This window comes from Anolis sagrei, chromosome 3 (genome assembly GCF_037176765.1).
Source record: "Anolis sagrei isolate rAnoSag1 chromosome 3, rAnoSag1.mat, whole genome shotgun sequence".
NCBI classification, from domain to species: domain Eukaryota; kingdom Metazoa; phylum Chordata; class Lepidosauria; order Squamata; family Dactyloidae; genus Anolis; species Anolis sagrei.
In genome coordinates this window covers 257,200,794-257,221,502 of record NC_090023.1, presented here as the reverse complement: position 1 = coordinate 257,221,502, position 20,709 = coordinate 257,200,794, and the positions used below count along the sequence as shown (strand labels likewise).

General features: G+C 43.4%; 1 protein-coding gene across 6 annotated transcripts in view; it reads right to left on the bottom strand.

The window, feature by feature from the left end:
• Positions 1-20,709, bottom strand: part of LOC132770495 (calcium-activated potassium channel subunit beta-2) — a 308,897-nt gene that overhangs the window by 29,806 nt on the left and 258,382 nt on the right. For 4 of the 6 annotated variants that reach the window (XM_067466055.1, XM_067466054.1, XM_067466052.1 and 1 more), the window contains one exon: positions 7,467-7,637. In XM_067466055.1, the coding sequence (XP_067322156.1) occupies positions 7,467-7,637 (171 nt within the window). The remainder of the gene's footprint in view (positions 1-7,466; positions 7,638-20,709) is intronic. The other 2 variants (XM_067466053.1, XM_060767482.2) reach the window with 1 other exon arrangement.

The window sequence follows — 20,709 nt, the reverse complement described above, 5'->3', positions numbered from 1 at the left end:
AATGACATAGAGGAACTGCAATAAACACAAGCGGTAATGCTTCGCTCTTAGCAAAATTATTACATATATCAGCAGGCCTTCCACTTGTGATGAGGATGTTATTAGCTCAACGCAAGAAGGAAAAATAACCCCTCAAAGTGCGGCAAAATAGCTTGATCCCTTTTGCAAATTAAACTTCCTTCATTTTATTTTATTTTTCATTTCCAAGCTTATGGTTTCTCTGGGCCACTGATTATTCCTGCTGCTCCCTGGTGATTTAGGCTGGGGCTGTGTTTTGCTGTGATAGACACGTAGTGCTTTATGGACTTTGTGGGATGTAGATTAGCTGATAAGGATATTGCAGTAGTTTTTTAAAAAAAGAAAAGAAGCCAAAACCTCATAATGTGAAGGAAATGTCTGCAAAAGCTTTTCATTTCTCTATTGCTCTGATTAATCCAAACCTAAACAATGATAAATGAAGGCGATCATACATTTGTGGCTAGATCCAGAACACCAAATCCTCCTATTATGAGATAAGTCTTATTTCTGTCTGCATTTTTCTATTCTTATCAAGTGTCTCCTGTGCTTGAAGGAGCTAGGCATGTTCAGCTTGGTGAAGAGAAGATTTGAGGAGTGACATGATTTAATTCTTCAAATATCTCAAGGTTGTCACAGAAAGGAGAGGGCAAGGCTGTTTTCTGATATGCCAGAGAGTGGGACTGGGCTTAATGATTCTGAGAGTAGTTTTTGATTGAACACTAGATGAAACTTTTGGACAGTTAAGGCAGTTCAGCAATGGAACCAAGTCTCTGAAGTCTCTTTAAATGGATGCCTTCCAAAAGAGACTGGACAGTTACCTGCTGGTGACACTCTAGCAGAAAACTGAGCAAGGAACTGGATTCAGGAGACCCTGCTCTCGATCCCACCTCCCTCACAGGTGTGTCTGGATAGGGATGAGAGACAGGGCCTTTTCAGTGGTGGCCCCTTGGCAGTGGAACTCCCTTTCCAGGGATATTAGATCAGCCCCCTCCCTCCTGACCTTTTGGAAAAGGCTCTTTGAGCAAGCGCTTGGAGCTTCAGCGTGACCAGATAAACACAAAATTGTAATACGAACATGGAACGGACAAGATAATGTAAACAGATGAGAAATTGGTTTGCAAGACACTGTTTTTTAAATAGATTTTATAATTTTTATAGTTTTAATGGATTTTATATGTATTTATGATGTGATTTCATTGCTTTTAACATATACATATACATATACATATACATACATACATACATACATATATATGTGTGTGTGGTAACTAATTGTTGCTGGTCTATATGCCACCCTGAGTTGCCTTTGGGCTGAAATGGGTGGAATAGAAATGATGCAAATAAATAAATAAATAAATAAATAAATAAATAAATAAATAAATAAATTTGACTGCCTATGAGGCCCCTTCCAACACTATGGTTCTATGATGTTGTCAATATATATTTACAGTATATGACTTGAAAATTTTGGAATTTTAGTTTTTAGATCAAAATGCCAATGTCCTCCAAATCTTCTTGGAGTTGTATTGTGTGCCTTCAAGTAATTTACTGACTTATGGTGATCCTAAGGCAGTCATATCATGGTGATTTCCTGGCAGGATTTGCTCAGAGGGGGTAAACCATTGCCTTCCTCTGAGACTGACAAAATACACAAGGTCAACCAGTGAGCTTCTATGTTCAAGCATGTAGTTGAACCCTGGTCTGCCAAAATCCTAGTGAAACACTCAAACCATTACACCATGCTGACTCTCTTTCTGAAAGGGTAGTCCAAAAAAACCCATATTTCCCAGGTTCAGACCAGACATAGACTTATGAACTCCTCAGATAACTGGCAGCAGGCGGCGGTGGTGCTCCGCTTCACTGCATGGTGTGGCAAAACCGGCGTCCCACACCTTGCAGCACCTGCATCACCCACACTGCTGAGAGGGCGATCACATGGGGGGAAGCGTGAGTGCTCATGGAGTGCACATGATGTGTGTGGCTTTCCCTCATAGATTATGGCAACACAGGAAGCCTTCCATGTTGCTGCAGTGGCAGCAGCGACCTGCTGGTTCCACCCTCCTTCACTCATGGAGCCAGCATAATATTGTCTGATGGGAGCCAGCCGGCTCCATGGGTGACTGGGGCTAGATCAGCATATACCACTGATTCTAGCCCCATATGATGAAGTCATTAGGGTGGCAACCAAAGTGATTCTTCTCATTGCGTAGCAAGAAGTAGTGAGCAACACAGCAAGGAAAGGAAGACTCAGAATAACAAGGCATTTTTCTCCTATGACCACTTTAAACGTGCTGCTGGAATCATCATGGATCATGATGTTGCCCATCGGGGGTGTGAGGAATCCATTGTCCCATGCCCCACATTGCTTGACTCACCCCAAGTTCCCATCTCATGTTGTGCCCTGTGAATTGTGGACTACACATTGCATTGAATTGAGGTTGGGTAATGCTGGTACAGTGCACCCCCTTGTGCATATTAATCCTATGCTAAGGGGATGTTCAATTGCCGACACTGTCATGGAAGGGGTCATGTAACTTTTAATCAGTTTGACTATAAGCCCATTAATTTTTCTCTCTGTGTAAACTTTTCTTCTTCTTTGTTTTAAGAAATGTTTGGACTCTGATGAGCTAGGGCATGTCACTTTACCTTTTACATTTGCTTTCAGTTGGTTTTTTGTGTGCTTTGAACATCTCCATTTGATCATCTCTTTATATCTGAAAACCTCATTATTAGCAATTTCACAAAGACTATACATGAGTTGGTCTGTGTTCTTCTGTTCTGCAGAACCAACTCAGTAAATTATGCTTAAATGAAAAAAGCTTGAGGGTAATTCTGCCAGTTTATCCATGTTTGGAAGTGAAATTCCTCTACACCTGGTCTGACTGTAGAAATCAGGTCTACTTCTAGATAGGTAAAACAATTAAGAAAAAGAAAAAAAGTATGAGAAAGAATGTGAGTGACAGGAACAAATTTGAATGGACAAATCACAAACATTCCATCTTTTATTCAAGATAATTGATGGAATTACTACTCCGGCTAAAGAGTCAGTGTGATGTGGTGTTTTAAGTGTTGGATCACGTTTCTGGGAGCCCAGGGTTTAGATCAGGAGCATCACGAGTCATTTTCATTGAGGGCCACATCAGCCTTTTGGTTGCCTTCAAAGGGCTGCCCAATCCATGAACAGAAAATCCGTGGATACAGAGGGCCAGCTATAACTTTTTTAACATAGTGGTTGGTGCTCTTTGGTTTTTACCCAATTTGGATTATTGAATGATATATCCCATCACTATGAGGACTGGGGATAATGGGAAGTGTAGCCCAACAGAATCAGTGCTCTAAGGTTGGGGAGGTTAAAGGATATTTTAAAGTCAGATATCATATCTTCTTGCCATGTTCCATCTGGCCCCCGTGCGAACTCCACAACTAGTTCCCCAGTTAGGGCCTCCCCTCCTGGTTCGTACAACTTTGAGACCCCATCTGCCCCGGTCCCCCCCACTCAGCCAGCCACACTCAGCCAGCTTGAGAACACTCCCTTTATTCAGCCCACTCAGCTCCCTTGATGTCTCATTATCTACCTCAACATTAGAATCACCCCCACCTAACACTCAAGGGAGACTATTCCCCAGCCCAACTTCCTCCTCTGAGAGCTGACTAGATCACGGCCGTATAAGGGGGGGGGGGAAAGTTCCGAAGGAAGGGGGTGCCATCCAAGTTGTGTGGGGGAGGAGACTTGTGGGTCACAAACATCCCAGGGAGAAGCGCAACAGAGTCCTTGCGACCCTGGAAAAGGTGGGTAGTGGTAGGCTCCTTGGCAGCCCCCTTGGTCTAAAGGTCTTGCTGATTAATGCCAGATCCGTTAATGGTAAGACCTCGGCCATCCAGGACTTGATCCTGGATGAGAGGGCGGATCTGGAATGCATCACCGAGACCTGGCTGGACGAGCTGGGGGGTGTAAATCTCTCTCAGTTATGCCCACCAGGTTTTGGAGTGCATCAGCAGGCCAGACAAGGGGGGCGGGGAGGAGGGGTCGCAGTAGTCTTTCGGCAATTCATCGCCGTGATCAGATGCGCTGTCTCGCAGGCTTCCGGGTTTGAGTGTGTCCACTTGAAAGTGGGGAGCCGTGACAGTGTGGGGTTCCTGCTGGTGTACCGCCCACCCCGCGACCCAGCAGCTTCCCTGTCTGAGCTAGCGGAGGTGGTCGCAAATTCGGCCTTGGTCTCCCAACGCCTGGTGGTGCTGGGAGATTTTAACATTCATGCTGAGACCACCTTATCTGGCGCAGCTCAGGACTTTATGGCCACCATGACGACCATAGGACTGTCACAGATAATATCTGGCCCCACTCACCAAGCTGGACATACTCTTGACCTTGTCTTTGTGGCGGACAACGAATTGATCAGAGTGGAAGATCAAAACATCCTTCCTGTGTCATGGTCTGACCATTATCTGATCACTTTTAGACTTGCTGCGACTCTTAACCTCCGCAGGGGTGGAGGACAAATTAAAATGGTCCGCCCCAGGAGACTGATGGATCCGGATGGATTCCTGAGGAATCTTGGGGTTCCTCCTGCCCTGGAGCCTGGCGATCCTATCGATGCCTTGGTAACTCTCTATAACGGGGAGATGTCCAGGGCGTTAGATATGATCGCACCCGAACGCCCCATCTCGTTGCGTCGTGACAGGCCATCTCCTTGGTTTACCGAGGAGCTGGTTGTGATGAAGCATACGAGAAGGGGGCTAGAGCGCAAATGGAGGAAATCTCGAGGCGTCTCTGATCGAGCACGGGCTAAAGCCTCTCTTAAGGCATACTGCGTGGCTATTCGGGGGGCCAGGAAATCGTTCACGACCTCCCGTATAGCGTCTGCTGCAAATAGATCATCGGAGCTGTTTCGGGTCGTGGGGGAACTCCTCCACCCTCCCGTGGTGGAGGAAGTCACTGATGACCCAGCAGCTAGGTGTCGCGATTTCGCACACCATTTTGCAGGTAAAGTCGCTCAGATACGCCTTGAGCTCGACTCCAATTCCATCGCAGTGCCAGAAGAGGTGACGGAGGCATCTGCTTGTCTGACTTTGTGGGATTCTTTTAGGCCTGTTCTTCCTGGAACCGTAGAGGAGATTCTTGGGGCTGTGAGGGCGACCACCTCATCTCTAGACCCATGCCCATCTTGGCTCATTAAATCAGCCAGGGAGGGGTTGCTTGATTGGTTTGTGGTGATTATCAATGCATCGTTGGAGCAAGGGATTTTTCCATCCAATCTGAAGCAGGCTGTGGTTCGGCCACTCCTCAAAAAAGCTTCCCTTGACTCCACGGTGCTGAGTAACTACAGGCCAATCTCCAACCTCCCTTTTCTGGGTAAGGTGCTGGAGCGGGAGGTCGCCTCGCAGCTCCAGAGCTTCCTAGACGATACCAACTACCTAGATCGGTCACAGTCTGGCTTCAGGCCTGGTCATGGTACCGAGACAGCCTTGGTCGCCTTGGTGGATGACCTCCGCAGAGAACTGGACAGGGGGAGTGTGACTCTACTGGTTCTCTTGGACATCTCAGCGGCCTTCGATACCATCGATCATGGTATCCTTCTGGGTCATCTCTCTGGGATGGGCCTTGGGGGCACGGTTTTGTCGTGGCTCCAGTCCTTCCTGGAGGGGCGGACCCAGATGGTGAAGCTGGGAGACGCCTGCTCTGACCCCTGGCCTTTGACCTGTGGGGTCCCGCAAGGCTCTATTTTGTCGCGCATGCTTTTCAACATCTACATGAAACCGCTGGGAGAGGTCATCCGGAGTTTTGGAGTTGGGTGCCATCTCTACGCAGATGACACACAACTCTACTACTCCTTTCCACCTAACTCCAAGGAGGCTTCTCGGGTGCTAGACGAGTGCCTGGCCGCTGTGTCGATCTGGATGAGGAAGAACAAGCTGAAGATCAATCCCGACAAGACAGAGGTCCTCCTGGTCGATCGTAAACCGGATCGGGGTATAGGGTGGTTACCTGTGTTGGATGGGGTTACACTCCCCCTAAAGCCACAGGTCCGCAGTTTGGGTGTCCTCCTGGATTCTTCGCTCACACTTGAGGCTCAGGTGTCGGCGGTATCCGGGAGGGCCTTTGCGCAACTGAGACTTGTGCGCCAACTGCGACCATACCTCGTGAAGGCTGATCTGGCCGGGGTGGTCCACGCCTTGGTCACCTCTAGAATGGACTACTGCAATGCGCTCTACGTGGGGCTGCCCCTGAAGACGGCTCGGAAACTTCAATTGGTCCAGCGGGTAGCAGCTAGGATGCTAACTGGGGCTCCTTATCAAGAGAGGTCTACCCCTCTGTTTAAGGAGCTCCACTGGCTGCCTTTTATTTTCCGAGCCCAATTCAAGGTGCAGGTGCTTACCTACAAAGCCCTAAACGGTTTGGGACCACCCTACCTGCGTGACCGCATCTCCATCTACGAACCCACACGCTCGCTTCGATCATCTGGGGAGGCCCTGCTCATGATCCCACCTACGTCGCAAGCGCGCTTGGTGGGGACACGGGACAGGGCTTTCTCTGTGGCGGCCCCCCGACTTTGGAACGCCCTTCCAAAAGATCTCCGACAGGCCCCTACTCTAGCTGTTTTCAGAAGGAATCTAAAAACATGGCTGTTCCGTTGTGTCTTCTCAGACTAGGAATCCCCACCCCAAGTCCTAGTAGCACCTTAGTATAACTAATCGTCGCTGCACACCGCACTTTTAATCCTATGTGCCTCCTGCCATTCCAGCACTTTTAACCCTTGTACCCCATTGTGCCGGCCGAACCAGTTTTAATAATGTCTTGATGTACTGCCATTGTTGTTATTTTGCTTATTGTTTGATTTGCTTGTTATTGTTGTGCTATGTTTTCTATTGTATTGTGTCTTGAGGCTTCGGCCTGTGTAAGCCGCATTGAGTCCTTCGGGAGATGCTAGCGGGGTACAAATAAAGTTAATAATAATAATAATAATAATAATAATAATAATAATAATATCCATAAGCCTTGTATCTAAATTCATACCCTACTATCCTGACTAAAGAGGTCAAATCACAGCCTTCCAGATGTTCCTGTATCACATGATGTCTAATGATGAGGAATACAGGAGGCGTAGTCCAGCATCTGGAGGGTCACATACAATGACATCGTGGGCCAGATTTGGGCCATGGCTCTTGAGTTTAATAAATGTGGTTTAAATTCCAGCTCAGCTATGGAAATGCACCGAGTGGCCTTGGGAAATTCAAACTCCTTTAGACTTAGAAGAAGGCAATGGCAACCTGATCCAAATAAACCTTACCAAGAAAGTCCAGTGATAAGTTCACCTTAAGGTTGCCATAATGAATGGAACAATGAATTCCTACCACTAAGATCCAAAAGATCCAAAGTTTTTTCTCTGCATGTTGTTTCACATTTTCTTAAAACAGTAAGATTGGGGAGAAAATAACAAGGTGATTACCTTTGCATGTATGACCTCAGCAGCGTGATTCCGAGAAGGAAGTACATCATAATGGAACACACCATCATCGTCAATCCGAGGAGAATGGCCCGGTCCTCTCCGGCTTTGAGAGCGGTGACTGTTTTCCTTTTGTCCAGTAGATCATGATCCCTGATTTTTTGGTAAATATTTCTGAGGTTGAAAACAATACATTCTTATGTGGAGTTCACACTTAATCAATAAACCCTCTAAAAGGACTGACTGCTCCATTTCCAGGGCCTGTCTCAAGGGAGAGCAGGGCTTTAAGGTTTCCACTCCTGGTGTTCTCTAAACAATTTCCTCTTCGACCTGCTGGAGAAAAATCACTGACATCCAGAATACACAACAAGACTTTTGCTGCTGAAATGTTTTCAAAGAGACTTGCTTCCTTGCATCTGAAAACATTTCAGCTCCAAAGAAGAAGCAAACCTCAGCTTACAGTCCTTAAATTGTGCACACCAGAGGAATGTTATTGGAATATCCAGTTCTTTAATATATGCAGGAATGTCTAAGAGTGCAACTACAGGACAGAAGAAATGGAATTTGAAATCTCTTGAAATACCAAGGCTCAGTGCTAAAGAATCCTGGGATTTGTAGTTTTGTGAGGCATCAATACTTTGATAGAGAAGGCTAAAGACCTTGTGAAAACAGCAATCCTCAGGATCCCATAGCATTGAGTCATGACTGTGAGTGCCGTTCAGCAGCGTAACTCTCTGCCCCGGAGTGTGGTGAAGTCTCCTTCTCTGGAAGCTTTTAAACAGAGGCTGGATGGTCATCTGTCAGGGGTGCTTTAAATGCAATATTCCTGCTTCTTGGCAGGGGGTTGGACTGGATGGCTCATGAGGCCTCTTCTATCTCTATGATTCTATGATTAGGTTCTTGTGGGTTTTTTCGGGCTATAAGGTCATGTTCTAGAGGCATTTCTCCTGACGTTTCGCCTACATCTATGGCAAGCATCCTCAGAGGTAGTGGGGTCTGTTGGAATTAGGACAATGGGTTTATATATCTGTGGAATGGCTGGGGCAAGGAGCTCTTCTCTGCAGAGAGGAAACAACCAGGCACATCTTAACACCTCTCAACAAAAGATTTTCCCAGGCTCAGCCAGGCCTTCAAATGCTAATGAAGGTGGTCAGTTGAAACATTCACACCTAGCTCCAGCAGAGAAGAGCTCTTTGTCCCACCCCAGCCATTCCACAGATATATAAACCCACTGTCCTAATTCCAACAGACCTCACTACCTCTGAGGATGCTTGCCATAGATGCAGGCGAAACATCAGGAGAAATGCCTCTAGAACATGGCCCTATAACCCCCACCAAAAAAACAAAAAACCCACAAGAACCTAGTGATTCCAGCCATGAAAGCCTTCGACAATACATTCTATGATTACTTTGTCAATATTACTGACTACTGCATTATTTTCAAGCCAAATTCCAAATCCTGGTTTTTAGAGTCTTCAATTGTCAAATACCAGAGCATCTTAGGAAACTCCTCTTTTCACATAAATTTGCATTTAAGACTTTTTTTCTCTATCCGGCAATGCAAATGGATAGAAGTTCTTTGGTGATGGCACCCAGAATGTAAAATGGACCTCAGACAGAATCCCATTCTTCACTGCCCTGTTTTGGACAAACTTTCCCATTAAAAACATCATTCTAGTGGCCTTATAAGAAAAAGCCCTGGTTCTTGATGCATTTTAAATCACTTGCTTTTAAATATCATTCCTATTTTACTGCTATGATTAATTCTGTTATTGTATTTTATTGTAGCCTAAAGCCTTGTGAGCCATTCTGAGCACAGCTTGATACAAAAAGAGAGGAGATAGATTACAGAAATAAAATGAAACTCATAAAATTAAGTGCCATAAAGGTCAGAGAACCAGTGGAAAAGGAAGATAGGAAATTGGCTTATCCTAGGTATTTGTGCACTTCATGCAATAATGTACTAGATTATATTATTTCATTTACACTCGGCCTTTTCTCAAAGATGGGTCATCACCTGTCTATTTTGACTAGTGTGTTAGTTTTCAGGCTCTCAAGAAGAGCTATAGTGGAGCAGACCAAAGACCAAAGTGACAATTCAAAGCTCTATGAGAAGCTAGAAATCAGAGATTAAGAGTAATCATATTCTACCATTCTTTGTTTGCCAGCAAATAATATTCAGAGATATTCAGAGGGCCATTAGCTGCTACCAGATTCTTTAAAGCTGTACAGACATTTTGTCATGGAGGGCTTGAAATAGCAATATTCTATACGTAATGAAAGACACTACAAGAGAGCTATAATTGCTCCACTTAGAGCCATCAATGTGTGGAAGACTCATGTAAGACTACTTTCAATGTGACTTGACATTATTATGCTGATAATTTATTTGTTACTCCAAATGACAACGGATAATGTGGAGCCAGGCTGTGGCAATGCGGAGGTATACAACAAAGTGCTACTAGTAGTGGATCTGTACGTTATTGAATTGCTATTGGTTTTGGTGGCAATCAGGATCTATCTATCAAAGTATGAAGGAGACTGAGGGCACATCTAGGCCAAACTGTCCAGTGTAAATATGAACCAGAGTAGTCCTGCATCTGAGGGCATTGTTTAGATGGGAGAGAATATATCTGCTCTCCCTAGCTGGTGTGCACCTCACTACCTCCATGTCTCTGCTAAAGTCTTATCTAGCCAGACAAAACTTAGTGTGACCTCTTGGATGCCATGGGCACTTCTGCTGACATCGGAATAGGAAGCTTGCATGAAAGAGGGGCTGATTTCCCTTCTTTCTTCACTCCAGCACCCCATTCTGCCACTGGCACAATCTAGCAGTCTCTCTTCTCTCTTCCTAATCATGGGTGCCTCTGCTAATGTCAGAATTTAGTGTCTGCAAGAAGGGATATTGCTCTTCCTTCATGCTACTTGCATGAGCATTCTGTTGTGTTGTCAACAGAGGCACCCACAATGGCCCGAGGCTCACATGGAGGCCCCGGGTGTGCTAGGAGTGGCAACAGCAACACAGCCACGATCTCTATCCTGAATGGGCAATAGTGCCAGTGTCCAGTCTGGACAGTGAACTAATCCCAAGTGGATCTGATATAGCTGTCCAGACTACCTCAAAGCTGTGGGGTATTGTAGAGTTTCAAACAAACCCTGGAGTATTCCCTGACTGTGCCCAAATCCTGGGATGCTCACTGGAGGTCACAGAATCATAAATTGGAAGAGACTGCAAGGGTCATTTAGTCCAATCCTCTGCCATTTGACACTTCCAACAGATGTCCAGCCTCTGCTTAAAAACCTCCAGAGAAGGAGATTGCACCACATTCTGAGGCAGCATAATCCACTGCTGAACAGCTCTTGTTATCAGGAAGGTTGTTCTGTATCAGGAAGTCTGCCTTCGATTTGGAGTGACTCTCTGGTGTTTTGTTCTGAGATGGTCAATTCAGGCGAAAAATGGTATGGTGGAGACAGCAGTTTCCTAGTTCATATATTATGAAGGCCCTGTGACTCTAGTTCTAAAATAATTGTCTGGGGCACAGTATGTCTATGCTCTGAATTCAGTATGTAGTAATAGCAATTAAAACCCTAAATGGATTGGGACCCCAACACCTTTAGTTCCTGGACCTGTCTGAGAACTGAGGTCTATGTTATTTTTATTGTCTTTACATTTCTCCACCTGTTTTTATTGTGACCTCCCAACCCTTTTCTCCTGGCACATCATTTCTACGTGCCAGGAGAACTCTGGCACTGCTGTAGTGGAGGCCGAGTACATTCTTTTACTTTTAAAAGGGCTTTTGGGGAGGGGGTTAGAGTGTCCACGTGTTCTCTTGGAATGTTTCAGGAGAGCATCTGGACACCCACCCCAGAAAGCACATGGGAACATTTGTGTTCTTAAAACGTGAAAGTTTTCAGATTAAAGGACTGTCTGGAAGTGCAGAAGAGTCAAACAAAATATCTACTGGATATACGTATATTTATTTATTTACCTCGTTTTATATTTCGCCCATCCCCCCTCATTGAGAAACTCAGAGCAGCTCAATAATAATCTACAATGGATTAATAGGATTTATTCCCAAGTAGAGATGGTAAAGGGATTCACTGGGTGTGTATTTTACTATGGAAGTAGCCATTTTACTCCTGATAGGAGACCAGCAGTGAGACAAACTTCATTTTATCTTGGAAACTGGTACATTTCGGCTGCCTCTAACCTGTGTCATCAACGAAAAGTACTATGTTTATATCTGAAGCATGAACACAATGAAAACTGTGTATAGTTTTAAAATGCAGCAATATATGCTTTAGTAAATGGAAGAAAAAAGTCACAAAAAGGCTTATATTGGGGCAAGCAGAAGAAGTTGTATTAGTCCACTGCAAGAAAAAGCAATGCTCTACTGCTCCCTTGGAGACTACCTTGTTTTATTTGGCATCTGATTTTGTGGATGGGAGTACACTTCATGGGATGCATTAGGAAAAAATGTACCAATACATTACATACATGTTTCTGCATAGAAAGAAAATGGGAAATGGGATGGCATGAGAATGTTGGCAGAAATCTGAGAAATCAAACTGAAGACACAACAGCATGAAATTGATGAATTTTCACATTTCTACTTCCAGGTAAATGTGTATAGCATAGCAGCCATTTGGCCCAGTACTGTGTGTCCCACTTTGCTTACACTGATTTATTTCTTTGTTGTGTTGCAAAGAGTAGAGACATCACACTGGCAACAAAGATCTGCCTAGTCAAAGCCATGGTATTCCCTGTAGTAACCTACAGATGTGAGAGCTGGACCTTAGGGAAGGCTGAGCGAAGGAAGATCGATGCTTTTGAGCTGTGGTTCTGGAGGAAAGTTCTGAGAGTGCCTTGGACTGCGAGAAGATCCAACCAGTCCATCCTCCAGGAAATAAAGCCTGACTGCTCACTGGAGGGAAGGATACTAGAGACAAAGTTGAAGTACTTTGGCCACATAATGAGGAGACAGCAAAGCCTAGAGAAGACAATGATGCTGGGAAAAGTGGAAGGCAAAAGGAAGAGGGGCCGACCAAGGGCAAGATGGATGGATGGCATCCTTGAAGTGACTGGACTGACCTTGAAGGAGCTGGGGGTGGTGACGGCCGACAGGGAGCTCTGGCGTGGGCTGGTCCATGAGGTCACAAAGAGTCGGAGACGACTGAACGAATGAACAACAACAAAGCTTTAAAAAAGGATTTTCATGGATTCCTCCAATGATTGAGAATCCTATGTGCCTGCTTTTGCAGAGGACCTTTGTTTGCAAAAATGCTGCTGTTTAGCGAAAGAACTGCCAAGGATGAATTCACAGAGATGGACAGATAGTACTCCCTAATACTCCTTTAATTTCCCAGCCGCTTGAAGTACCGACCTATAGACACTTTCCAACTGAGTGTTCATGGCCAGAGAACAATAGACTATAGTTGTGCCATTGTTAAGATCCCATGTGTGCCTTCCTGTCTGTTAGAATTATAGAGAGTCAATGAAAATATGTACAGCTTGTTTAGACCAATGAGATAATTGATTGCTGTAGACCAATGAGAATCTGTCTTTAATTCTCTGTCAAAGTGATAAAAGTCTTGTAACTCCATTTGGGGATGCGACAGACCTTTTTATGCTCCATGCATTCTGTTTAAAATAATCTTTATTAGCTTTAGTTAAAAAAAACATATTCAATATCTGGACGGATAGGTATAAGAAGGGGGGGACAAGAGGTAGGGAAAAAGGGGGAGGGGTAATAGTTTAGAGGGGGCAGAGTGGGAGAAATGCTAATGGGGGTTGATTGGAGTAAGGGGTGTGACGGGTGTAGAAACGAAGACAGGGAATCACTGTGGGGAAAGAAGGGGTGTGTGATTAGTGTGCGTCTGGTGTTGACTTCCCGGTATCTTCTGGAGGTTTTCCTCTTCCTTCCTTTCTTCTTCTTCTAAACTCCTTCTCTCTCTTCTCTCTTCTGCTCTCCCCCTTTTGTTTTTCTTGCCCTTTTTTCATGTGATTATTTTCATATTTTTTTCTTCTATCAGATATGTTGTTACTTGTTTCCAATCAATTTCTATTGATGGAGTGCCCCCTTTTTTTTGAAAGAATGTAAGTTAATTTGTCCATATTTCTTATATCCAGGATCTTTGTTAGCCATTCTTCTTCTCCCGGAGGTTCCTTTTCCTTCCAATATTTTGCATATATTATTCTGGCCGCAGTTGTTAGGAGAAATAGGATTTTGTCTTTATTCTTCTCCATTTTTAAGTCGTGGATCCCAAGTAGAAATGTTTCTGGTTTTAGGGGTATATTCATTTTTAGGATTTTTTTGTAATGATTTTTGTATATTTTTCCAATATATTATTGCTTTTGGGCATGTCCACCATAAGTGGTAGTATGTCCCTTCATGTTTTCTGCATTTCCAGCATTTTGTGTTTGTACTTTTGTTAAATTTCCCAATCTTGTGTGGAGTTATGTACCACCTATATGCTATCTTAAACCAATTTTCTTTAAGTTCCATCGCTTTCGTATATTTTAATTTCTTATTCCATACGTCTTCCCATTGTTCTTTCCTTATCTCTCTTCCTAGGTTTTCTTTCCACTTTTTCATGTATGTTTCCTCCTTGTCTCTGACTCCTTCTTCTTCTAATAGTTTCTTGTATATCTTTGAGATTAACTTATTTTCGGATTGCATAATCTTGTCCCAGAATTTTGTACCTTCTTCGAAGCCTTTTTCTTTGTCTATCTTGAAATGTTCTTTGATTTGCTCGTACTGGTACCATGATATTCTATTGTTGATATTTTTTAATTCTTGTTGGGTTTTGATCTTGAATTCTCCATCTTCCTTTTTTATTATGTCTTTATATTTGGGCCAATCATTCCATCCTAATTCTTTGGGAAGCCTCGAGTGGTGATAGCCATAACGGGGTTTTTTTGTATAGTTTATCTTTATATTTATTCCAAACTTTAATTAATGATGATCGCACAAAGTGATTGCCAAAATGTTTTTCTTTTTTTGCTTTGTCATAGCCTAGGTAGGCATGCCACCCTGATGTTAATCCTTCTCCTTCTATATTTAAAATTTTCTCCTTCTCTAGTTTTGCCCAATCTCTTATCCAAATTAGTGCACAGGAGTCATGGTATAATTTGATGTTTGGTGTTGCTAAGCCGCCTTTGTTTTTTCTTTCTGTCATGACTCTATAATTTATTCTTGGTCTTTTCTTCTGCCAAATAAAATTCATCACATCTTTTTTCCAACTATCTAATAATTTTTGGGATCTAATTATTGGTAAGTTTTGAAATAAAAACACTAATTTTGGCAGTATCGACATCTTCACCGCTGCTATCCTTCCTAGAAGGGATAGTTTCATATATCTCCATTTTTCCATATCCTTTTTGATTTTTTTCCAATTTTCTATATAGTTGTTTTCTAATAGTTGCAAATTTTTTGCAGTGAGTGTAATACCTAGGTACTTTATTTTTTGTGTGATTTGGATGTTCCAATCTCTCCCTATTGTTTCCTGCTCTTTCTTTGGGATATTTTTGGTTATCGCTTTGGTTTTTTCTAGGTTTACCTTGAATCCGGAGACTTGGCCATAATCACTAATTGTCTTTAGCCATTTTCCTAAGTTTTGCTTTGGCTCTTCTATTATCCCTATTAGATCGTCTGCGAACGCTCTCACCTTGTAATTACGTCCTTGAATACGTGCTCCTTTAATTTCCTTATCGTCCCTTATTCTATCCAATAGTATTTCTAATGTTAAGATGAAAATTAACGGGGATATTGGGCAGCCTTGTCTCGTTCCTTTCTGGATATGAATTGTCTCTGTTTGTTTGCCGTTTATTATAATTTTCGCTTCCTGATTGTCATAGATAGCCCCAATTATGTTTTCAAAATAGTGAAATAGTGCTCCATGCATTCTGTCCCTATTGTTTTGGTCCGCAATAAACAGCTTCTACAGTTGGGATTCAACTTGGGGTGTGTATTCCATTACATTGCCCTCTTGAGCCCAGAGGATTCCTGGCAACGTGCAGAGAGCTGGAGGAGTGCCAGTGAGCCATTGCAACCTACAATATAAGACTCTAGAGATGTATTCTTGCTCCCATTTTCCCTTCTGTGCTTCCTTCCTCCAACTCTGCAAAATATCCATGTTTTGTCTCAAACCTACTTTTAGAGACTTTGGGGAATTCACTAGGGAAAAAAATGCCTGTTCTGGTTTCCAGTATGCTTCTGCTCCTAATTCTTTAAAATCCACAAAATCCTTTCCCTTTATGATAACAAACAAACCAATCATCACCAAGAGATCTTTATCTCCTACAAAACTGTGCGAATTAAGATTCTGTATGTGTGTCTGTTACTTATGCCGGACTGTGTAAAGAGGGGTGCATTGCCTACAGAGAATTGATGTGAAAGAATAAGCAAGCATCGCTTGGCAATGACAATTTATCACAAGGTATTTAGCGGTGATGGCTCACTATTGGAATTTGTGTTGTTACCAAATGAGATCAGGCAGGAAAGGCAGCAATTGTCATGCCGTTCTGGAACATTAGCCCATCGTGAGGCATAACTTGTGTTCTTCTGTGGACATAAAAGGGGGACCGTGCAATCACTCAACAGTGTCACTCGAATGAACGCAAATGCAATTCAGATGGACGGTTGAGAAAGAAGATTGCTAATTGAAAAGGGCTGCAAGCGTCTTTCTATAGCAAGCTATGAGCCATGAAATGCACAGAGGAAATGTAGAAAAAGAAAATGAATTAATAAGTGTCTTATAAGCCTTTAATACATAAGTGAGCGAGGGCTGAGCACATGTTCAATGAAGAAAGTATGCACTTTGGGTCTAGTAAACTAAGCACTCTTTGTAAGAAATCAGTTGATTGGTTATTTTGGATATAGAGTAGAGTCTCGCTTATCCGACATAAATGAGCCGCCAGAACGTTGAGTAAGTGAAATTGTTGGATAATATGGAGGGATTAAGGAAAAGAATATTAAACCTGAGCAAAGGCAGGAGGAAGGGATGGGGGCTCTTGATATCATTTATTTATTTATTTATTTACTTTGCTTCTATACCGCTGTTCTCAGCCCGAAGGCAACTCACAGCGGTTCACAAGACACAGAACACAGCAGAATTCAACACCAATATAAAACAGTTAACAACCTAATCTAATATACAATTCATACACAATTACTACGATAATCATTCACTGGCGTCTCGTCACTAAAAACATGATCCAAATTCGTCATCCATTGTTCCATTCCTATGTCATTACCAGTCTTTGCACTAATTATTTGAACGCCTGCACAAATAACCAGGTCTTTACTTTTTTGCGGAAGACCATTAAAGATGGTGCTAATCTAATATCTGTGGGAAGGGCGTTCCACAACCGGGGAGCCACCACCGAGAAGGCCCTGTCTCTCGTTCCCGCCAGCCGCGCTTGTGAAGCTGGCGGGATCGAGAGCAGGGCCTCCCCGGAAGATCTCAACGTTCTGGTGGGTTCATAGGCCGAGATGCGGTCGGAACCGTTTAGGGCTTTAAAGGTCAACACCAGCACTTTGAATTGAGCCCGGTAGCAAGTCGGCAGCCAGTGGAGTTGGCGCAACAGGGGGGTTGTATCATTCCCAGGCTCCTCCCACATGCGACCCCCTCTTCCTTGCCTCCTACCTTCAGTGCCCACTCTTTTTCATTCTTTCTTTCCCTTCCTCTTCCTTAAGCAAACATTTCCGCTACTGGTGAGATAGATAGATAGATAGATAGATAGATAGATAGATAGATAGAGGGCTGGGCTGGGGCTGCAGGGAGGGGGGTGAGGCAAGGATGGATGCTGAGGTCAAGAGCACCAGAGAGCAATGCCGGCAGAGCATCCAGGGCAGTGGGCAACCTTGGCAGGGTTCCCCCTTTACTCGCATGGAGGCCCCTTCTTCGAAGCCTTGCCTGGGCTGAATGCAAGACCCCAGGGAGGAGACAGCAAGGAGGGAAGCAGCGCCTGGAGGAGGAGCCAGAGAAGAAAGGAAGGAAGGAAGGAGCCTTGTTGCAATTCTCTGAGGAAGCCTTGTTTTTATTCTTCCAAGCCAAAAGCAGCCAAGGCGCATTGGATAATATGGAATGTTGGATAAGCGAGACTCTACTGTATAGCATCTTCCAAGCAAAAGCAGTGCATATGGGTTCAGGAACTACACAGGGACAATAACTGATTGCTTTTCAATTAAACTCAGCATGCTGAAACATGCAAGTTGGCCATCTGTTTGACAAAGTTTGCCAAAGTACAGTCAGCCATCCACATTTATGGGTTTAGCTTTTGTGGGTTTAATTAATATGTTCTCTCTAGCAGGCCCATAACCAGGATTTTGTTTCGGGGGGGGGGGTGAGTTTGGTTCGGGGGGGGGCTGAGTCTGAGTGAAAGCGGGTTTACCCTAGCAAACCAAGCCCCCCCCCCGGCTACATGCCTGCTCTCTAGGAATCTGTAGGTCCTCCAGGGCAAGTCTGTGGTTAACCTCTGCCAGAAACTCTAAGATCTTAAAAAAAAAAATAGCATTATTGAAATCAATGGCTTTTCTACTTTCATGGGTGATCTGTAATACTAACTCATGTAGAAGTGAAGAATTTACTAGGAACCAGGACATTCATTATGGGATTGAAGAGTAATTGGCTCATCTCGATTCTCCAATCCTCCACTTTCTCTATGAACTTCCAGAAAAATGAATAGATGGTCTAATGGCAGGGAGAAATTGCCAATAATTTATAAAGAAGTTGTCACTTACCAGGCATGTAGCCGGGAAAGGGGAGGGGGCTTGAGGGGCTTCAGCCCCCCCCTGAAATTCTCATGGTGGTCCACGAGAAGGCCTTACTGGTACATTATTTAAACTGTTATGTTTATTCATATCATGATCTGATCACCATGCTCAATATATCCCATATGCATGGGGGTATTGGGGTAACGATACAAAAGGTTTGCTAGGGTAGACCCTCTTTCACTCAGACTCAGCCTCCCCCCCCACCCGAATCAAACTCACCTCCCCCAGAATCAAAATCCTGGCTATTGGCCTGTCACTTACTTTCCCTCCTTCTTTTGCTTACTTAAATTGCTCCTTCTCCCAACCACCTCCTGATATAAATGCCACCACTAAATTCTCTCTGGTGGGTATCTTGTCTGTCTGATACTCGTGTGGGGCATAATATGCAGACTCCTTGCAGTAATGTGGATTTTATGTTCATAATTGCGAAAGATACTCAGTGAGCAGAAAATGCTTTGAAGGAAAAATTGGAACTTGAGGTCCCCACACCTTTGTCCTGCTTTGTGGATAAAGTATATTTTCAAAAACTTGATAAACTAGTTCCCTAGGGGCAATAATGAGAGAAAAGAACAGTGTGTGTACAATTGACAGCACAATCTCTCTCAAGACAATTTCAACCTTTTCTCTCATTTCTTTTTTACTTTCATTTCTGATGATAACTTCTCCTGTGTACCATGCTTCATAGAATTTCAAAGACACTCCTGTCCCTTGTTGACCTCTTTTTTCTCTTGCCTTTTCTTTTGCTTGTTGCTGCTGTTATTGTTGTGTGCCTTCAAGTAATTTCCGATCAGATCAGTACTCTACACTAGATAGCTCTTTTTCGACTTCACAAGGATGATAAATTAATACTCATCCTCTGTTGTTGCTATTTGCTTTTAAAAATCCCATGTTAAGTGCAAAAACATCTTTCAAAAAACAGTTGTGAACAACCATATTGAAAGGCATAACCACAGTTGCTAAAATCACCACAGCAGCTACTCATTTATTTAATCTGTTGCTATATTGATTATATTAATATTCCTCTTTCTGGGTTGTTGTAGGTTTTTCCGGGCTATAATGCCATGTTCTAGAGGCATTTTCTCCTGATGTTTTGCCTGCATCTATGGCAAGCATCCTCAGAGGTAGTGAGGTATGTTGGAAGTAGGAAAATGGGTTTATATATCTGTGGAATGACTAGGGTGGGACAAAGGACTTTTGTTTGCTTGCCATAGGTGCAGGCGAAACATCAGGAGAAAATGCCTCTAGAATATGGCCATATAGCCCGGAAAAACCTACAACAACCCAGTGATTCTGGCCATGAAAGCTTTCGACAATACATTCATCTTTCTGCTTTTGCAGTGTTGCTATCAAGCCTCTCAGCTCTAAAATGTTGGTAACAGCTTCATTATTCTGTTTACTTTTTTGGCCTAATGTCTCCACTTCCAAATGCTTATGGTCTTCTCCATTTCTTTCCTTTTCCTAATTTATATACAGACTTCTCTGTATAGAAGATATACACTATCTGGTGCTGGAGGGAAACATTGGAGATGACTGCTTCTGCCCTTTCTGCTGCCTCAAAGTGGCAACTGCTGCACTGTTCGTTTATATAGACCCCAGAACCATGGACATGCCTGATTGTTCATCTTTGCACAATTAAACACTGTTAACTAAACCCCCGGTGGTGCAGTGGGTTAAAGCGCTGAGCTGCTGAACTTGCTGACCAAAAGGTCACAGGTTCAAATCCAGGGAGCGAGGTGAGCTCCCGCTATTATCCCCAGCCAACCTAGCAGTTCAAAAACATGCAAATGTGAGTAGATCAATAGGTACCACTCCGGTGGGAAGGTAATGGCGCTCCATGCAGTCATGACCTTGGAGGTGTCTACGGACAATGCCAGCTCTTTGGCCTAGAAATGTAGATGAGCACCAACCACCAGAGTCAGACACGACTAGACTTAATGTCAGGGGAAAACCTTTACCTTTACCTTTACCTACAAGTGTATAAAAAGTTTTTCTTCTAGTGAGAAGGAGGAAATAAGTCACTTTAAGTTGTGCCACCAAAACCTGGTACCTATAATTTCTACAAACACAAAAAATTAAAATTATCAAATTGCACAACCTGTCCATAGGATCACAAACAAAATATTAGAACAATATACATTAAAGAGAAATAGTAAATACATATAGAACTAGGGAGCCATTTGGAGTCAGTCAATGTAAACAAAGGCATTTTGGTTTCAGTATGAAAACAGAGCAAAATAGATGGAATTTCATTCTGTCAGCATTACCACCATGAACAGTGACATTCACCATGGATGCAAGCATGTGGCCAGGTTTTGGTGGCACGACTTAAAGTGACTTATTTCCTCCTTCCCACTAGAAGAAAAACTTCTTGTTTGCATGGCTGTATGGCAAGGCAGTGGGTTATAACAACACATTTGAACAGAGCATTTTTCAAGTGCTAAACTAGAACTTAGAGGGATGTGTTCTTA